Raw genomic sequence first — 6,740 nt, forward strand, 5'->3', positions numbered from 1 at the left:
TTGGTTTAGGTTTTTTTTGGCATCTCCATGTGGTCCTGTTCAGTATCGCAACTTGGCTTCTCTAAAATGTAAAAAAGCTCTTTGCTGTTGCACTGTACATACTATAAAATTCATATATTTTTTTTTTTTTATGTGCTTATATGGGCTCCTTATATCATTTGGTTCTTTGGTGTCCTTTTGGAGTTTCTAAGTGTCCTTTTTTGGAAAGACATCTAAATTTATCTTGAAAAAAGCTTGCAGAAAATACTGATTTTTGAGAATCACCCTTCAATATTTTGGTTTACTTTGCTGGATATAGCAAATGATGACAAAATAAACATTTGAAACAAGATAAATGGTCTATGCTTAATTTCATGAATTGTGCGAATAATCGCGATTAATCACAGAAAAAGGATGTGATTAGATTAAAATTTGTAATCGATTGACAGCCCTAATATATATGTGTGTGTGTGTGTGTGTGTGTGATCCTGGACCACAAAATCAGTCATAAGTCGCACGGGTATATTTGTAGCAATAGCCAATAATTTGGTCAAAAAAAAAAAAAAAAGCCATTGTATGGATCAAAATTATCGATCTTTTTATGCCAAAAATCATTAGGATATTAAGTAAATGTGTTCAATGAAGATATTTTGTAAATTTCCTACCATAAATATATCAAAACTTAATTTTTGATTAGCAGTATGCATTGCTAAGGACTTCAATTGGTGAACTTTAAAGGTGATTTTCTACATTTTTTTGCACCCTCAGATTCAAGATTTTCAAATAGTTGCATCTCAGCCAAATATTGTCCTATCATAACAAACCATACATCAATGGAAAGCTGTATAAATCTCAATTTCTTATGACTGGTTTTGTGGTCCACGGTCACATATATATATATATATATATATATATATATAAGCATTAAGCTCAAAGTTTAGCAACACATGTCTTCAAATGAGACATGACAAATAGCTGCTCACAACCATTTTGAAATTATTACTGTATGCTGATTGTTTTCTGAACAAAATCATCTTTTGACCGTTCGTCGTGTCTCCTTGCCATTGCTCACAGAACTTCCTCCCACACCCGGACTTGGTGTCGACCTGTTTCCATTTCCACTACTTGCTCGTCCACCCGGCTGTGGATTAGTAGAGTTGCCAGAGCCTTGAGAATTCACCCCATTTCCATTGGGAGTGTCATTACCTTCAAAGAGTAAAAAATGTCTGTGGACCAGGAATACATTACATAAATAGGTTTATCAAATAACTAGGAACCCCAAAGGATTTATAATTCTTACAAAAGTATAGGCTAGTAGTGCAGTGTTTCCCAACCACTGTGCAGCGGCACACTCAAAAACTTCCTTATCTCTATTATATTTTGTTATTATTATTTTAAATCAGTGCTATTGGTCATCGTTATGTCCTCTTTGTGGGTTTTACAAATATTTAACCAATGAAAAGCATTCAAAGGAGCGTGTGACTAAACCTCGTAACGCCATTGGATCCTCAAATTGTCAGTCAAACCTAACTCCACCCCGCCTCCATTCAGAATGAAACGCCGCGACACGCAGTTTGAAGACAGACGTCTAATTCTTCACAATGCAAGGGTAAATAAAGAACTGATGTTTAATTAAGTACAGCGTTGCCTTGACTCAAGAAACGCTGTCTATAAAGGCTAATGTTTTTGTGTGTTTAAAGAGCAGAGAAGAGTCTTAGCATTTGCGGTCTAGTTGTAGCCAATACACTTTTCTACGTTTTAAATATCCTGTGCATAGCGGTTCGTTATTTATATTGTGAGATTTTGGCCAAATGTATTAAACATCAAGAGAAACAGAGCACTCATATAGCTACAATAAACTTTATAACCTGCAAACTGATGAAAACGTAATGCGATTAATTAACTGCTTCAGATGCAGCCGTTCTAATGATGGACAAAACACAGATCTCCGTCATTCGGTCGTCAAAAACCTTGTTAACTCCATTTGAGTATGATTTTCAGAAATTAAGTGCAAGTGTCTGATTATGGAGGACCAAACCTGCAGAAATTAAAAACGAATAAATATATAGATAAATAAATAAATAAAATGACAGGAAAATAAATAAAGGAATAAATGACTTGATAAAAACAAATATAGTTCATTTGTAATCAAATTTAACCCTGAATGATTTTTTTTAATTACTTTTTCCTTTATGTATTATATTATTTTATGTATTTATTTTTGCATTTATTTTAATATAATTTATTTATGTATGTATTTATTATTTTTTTATTCCCACGTGTATTTATTTCCAGATTTATTTATTCATTTATTTCTTCTTACTTTTCCGTGTGCAAATGAGGGAGGCGGTCCTTGCGGAGCTCCGGTGAATCATTGGTTGAGAGCTCACGCAGAAGGTCAGATCAAACTAACGATAGAGATCGGAGTTTGTGTGATCAACTGTAGAGTTGCAAGATATTTTCACAGATTCACGTTATGTCGAATTATTTTATAGCGACTGAATTCACTTACTTATCCTGACAGTTTCGTCATTAAGTCCATCAACGTCGTCGATGAGTTTCTAGTTTGATGACGCCTCTAGACACACTTGGTAGAGGTTTCTAAGGCTTGTGTTCATTTTGTAATTACAGAGAAAACACTCCCAAAAGCATGAAGTTGATCGTAAAACAGTTTGGGTTGGAATCGCGGCCCACTGCCATAAAGTTGGCTTGACGTTGGACTTTCGATATTCGCAAGTGTAGGGACCGTCTCTAAAGTTACATACGACATACGTTAGATTTGTGATATTTTGTTAATATAAACTGTCAAATTATATCTAAATATTGCTAAATATACCTGATTCGTAGATGAACACTTTACAGTTGGTTTTGTGACTGTAAGTCATTCTCTTCAAATGCTATTGAAGTTACAATCATGTATACCAATGTCGTATTTAACTTTAGAGATGGTCCCTAAACTTGCGAATATAGACGTCAACTGCCAGTGGGCCGCGATTCCAAAAAGCATTGTGAGCCTGAGTAGACCGTAGGTCTAACTAGGTCCTTTGGTGCAACTGGTTTACGACTGCATTTAGGCTCACAATGCTTTTGGGAGTCACGATTTTCTCTGTGTAATTCGACATAATGTGAATCTGTGAAAATATCTTACAACTCTGCAGTTGATCCCACAAACTCCGATCTCTAGTTTGATCTGACACTTCTGCGTGAGCTCTCTCAACCAATGATTCACCGGAGCTCCGCAAGGACCGCCTCCCTCATTTCCATGCTGCACACGGAAAAGGAAAAAGAAATAAATGAATAAATAAATGAATCTGGAAATAAATACATGTGGGAATAAATATAAAAAATAAATAAACGCATTAATAAATACATTTAAAATATATCAATACATAAATATAAAAATAAATGATAAGTAAATAAAACTTCAAAAGAATAAAATGAATGTAAAAATAAATACAGAAAATAATACATATAGGAAAAATGTCATAAAAATAAATTCAGGATTACATTTGATTACAAATGAACTATATTGTTTTTATCGAATCGTTTATTTCTTTATTTTCCTGTTATTTACTTATTTATTATTTCTGCAGGTTTGGTCCTCCATATCTGATCACATACATATAAAGCCAAAATACCAACTCTGATGACGCAATGTTTAATTATTGAAAAAAAAAAATCTTACCCTTTCTGTCTTTTTTTTTTTAATGCTTAGTTGTGTGCCGTGGGATTTTTTTACATATCAAAACTGTGCCACGGCAGAAAAAAGGTTGGGAAACACTGGGCTAGTGGTTCACTGCAAAAAGCACATGTTGCACATTAAAATTATACCTGCAGGGGCAGCAGTGCTGCTGTTCATGTTGCTCTGGTCATTCAGTCCCTGACGGGTAACAAGAACAAAGTGAACTACCATGACCAACAGTTAAAAGTTTTTAATAATGACCTGATTAATTATTAAGACAGAAATCCATCTAGGCATACCGTTTTATTAATCTGGGCCAAATATTCTGGATTTGGCTCACTAAAGTTTGGCACTATTGGTGCAATGAAATGTTTATGCGGTTTAAGGATAAAAAAACACATTATTTTCCACATACTGTACATTATTGTTTCTCCTCTATGCCCCGCCTTTCTGAAACGTGTCAATTTTTACAAAGCTCATCGGTCTGAAAAGCGAGGTGTGCTCTGATTGGCCAGCTATCCAGTGCATTGTGATTGGCCGAATACCTCAAGCATGTGACAGAAATGTTACGTCCTTTAACATACTGTGATGCCGTGTCCTGCTTTGTCCACGGTGAAAGCCGATCCGGCGATCCACAGCGAGAAGTTGATGTATTTCCTCAGCGACCAGCACGGATCAGCTCTAGGCATGACGAAGCGGATATCGTCCTCTTTTGGAAGGCCAAACAAAGCAGTTTTGCTTTCACAACGAAACATACGGCAACAACACTACAGCGAGAATAAAAGTTATGCCTTCTTTCTTTGCGTGAACATTTGGGCGGCGTTATGCAAATCTTCCCACATCTTGATGTAGACATGTGGGGGCGTGTTAGAACGAGCCGTTTTAGGTAGGTGTGGCTGACTCTTAACTTTTATAAAGAATATCTCTTTGGATTTGAGACTTTAGTCTTTGCAACTTTACAGATCTTCTTTATGCACCAAGAGCTTGTAACACTCCAAAGAGAAAGGAAAAATTTAAATCGCATCATATGACCCCTTTAATATATATATTTGTCTGTATTTGTACATACTGATATTATAAGGTTTTTAATGCAAAAAAATCCATACTGAAATAAATATACTGCCATAACTATAATGATAACTATACTGACATTTACAAAAAAATGAATGATTAAATAATAACTTCTTAATAATAATATAATCAATAATCAACTCACTCTCCAATCTTCTGTAGTTCACCTCCCCTTCCAGTGTACAGCGTCAAACAGCCTTTAAAAACTGAGGCATAACTGCGGCAAAATATAAATGTACTGTAAATAGTTCTGTAGACTGTAAACTTTTAGTCTTGTATATCAACAGTTTTAGCGATATTTACTATAAAATTACAAAACTGTTCACTATAATCGATTGTTTATATTATTGCAGAATGAATGCGTCTTTTGAGCACAGTGAGCATATGTTCAAAAACACTTGATAGACTTTCAATGTGTATCACTGATCAATCACAGTCTCACCCTTTGGTAAGTCTGATGATGTCACCAGCCAGGATGAGGCCACCGACTTCGTCCCAAACGGATACACTGATGCTGCCCGTCTTGTCAGCCACTTTACATGTGCGCACCTCATGACCGTCTTTGGTCTTCGTCACTCGTCCTTGAATGAGAGAGTTTGAGAGAAGGTTCAGATCTTGATTCAGAGTCCAGGTGACTACTGTTGAGATTCGACTGTTACAGTATTTATAGCTAAATACACAAAAGAAAATATGATCATTTACAGTGTTTATTGCATTATTTTAGAGTCATGTTTTCACCACCTGTATAATGGTGGTTGTCATAATATTATAATAGGTTAAAAAATAGTAATGTGGTATATTAACACTATTTCAGTTAATAAAATATACAATTACTGTAAATTAATGTCAGTCTTTTTAGCGGTAAAGTTCAGGCAACCATATTATCCGCAGTTAGATTTCATGGATTTTTTATTTATACTACATTAATTAATATACTTAAATATATTTTAAAACGTAACTAAATGTCAATGACAAATGGAGCCATTAACAAAAAGTAAAACAATTCAAAGGATTACCATGAGTGCATGATGAATAGGGAAATAATACAAAACTAGGGCATATATTAAAATATGAAAAAGTTTTACAGTGTTTACTGTTGTACTATAGTACCATCACAGAACTTGTTTTTAAGGGACTGAACTACTATAATGCATTAAACCATTATTAGATGCACTCCAGTTATTCCCAAAATTCAGTATTGTGGGGTTGCTATTGTTGGTTCCTGTGTGAAAAAAATGCTTTTGGTTTTCCTGATATGTCAGTCAGGTCACTTTAAATAAAAAGCATCTGCTAAATAGATTGAGGTGTAAAGGTGAGGTGTCCAAGTCGCAACAACTAGCTACTGGGGTGCCTCAGGGCTCAGTTCTTGGACCACTTCTCTTCTCTGTCTACATGGCATCACTAGGTTCTGTCATTCAGAAACATTTATCTTCTTTTTCTATTTTAAATTTTTAAAAATATTTTTCTATTCTATTTCTTCTATTCTATCTACTTGTTTTTCTTTGTGTGTGTGTTTATGTGTGTGCATAATATATATATATATATATATATATATACACACACCTTGCTACGTGTACTGAGTCAGGCTAACCGAGACTTGTCCCAATGTTAATGCAGTTAAATTATTATTATTTTTCTTCCTTTTGTTCATTGTTTTGTTCTTCCACTTCATGTAGGTAATGTGTTGTTTGGACACCTGTTTCCAGCACGATGAAGATGACACTGAGATTCTTGAGTCCAGGTTTAACGTCCTTCACATGAGTCTCTGTGCTCATGATCAGTCTGCTTCTGCCCAAATCCTGCAAAAATTGATACACAGCATGTCAGTCCACATCTGCTGCATTTACATTTACATTACATTACATTTACATTTAGTCATTAAGCAGACACTTTTATCCAAAGCGACTTACAAATGAGGACAATAAAAGCAGTCAAAACTAGTGTTGTCAAAAGACCCGGTATTTCGGTACCAAGTCGGTACTAAAAAAATGAAAACGTTACGGTACCA

General features: G+C 34.9%; 1 protein-coding gene across 1 annotated transcript in view; it reads right to left on the reverse strand.

Annotated features, from left to right (window-relative positions):
• Window positions 1-947: 947 nt before the first annotated feature.
• LOC107683643 (SOSS complex subunit B1-A-like) overlaps window positions 948-6,740 on the reverse strand; it is a 13,921-nt gene continuing 8,128 nt past the window's right edge. The window contains 6 exon segments of the mRNA XM_016479716.1: window positions 948-1,185; window positions 3,811-3,859; window positions 3,961-4,019; window positions 4,852-4,949; window positions 5,175-5,313; window positions 6,429-6,531. Coding sequence (XP_016335202.1) covers window positions 1,010-1,185; window positions 3,811-3,859; window positions 3,961-4,019; window positions 4,852-4,949; window positions 5,175-5,313; window positions 6,429-6,507 — 600 coding nt within the window. The 5' untranslated portion in view covers window positions 6,508-6,531 and the 3' untranslated portion in view covers window positions 948-1,009.

The sequence above is a fragment of the Sinocyclocheilus anshuiensis genome, unplaced genomic scaffold (genome assembly GCF_001515605.1).
Source record: "Sinocyclocheilus anshuiensis isolate Anshui unplaced genomic scaffold, SAMN03320099.WGS_v1.1 scaffold1809, whole genome shotgun sequence".
NCBI classification, from domain to species: Eukaryota; Metazoa; Chordata; class Actinopteri; order Cypriniformes; family Cyprinidae; genus Sinocyclocheilus; species Sinocyclocheilus anshuiensis.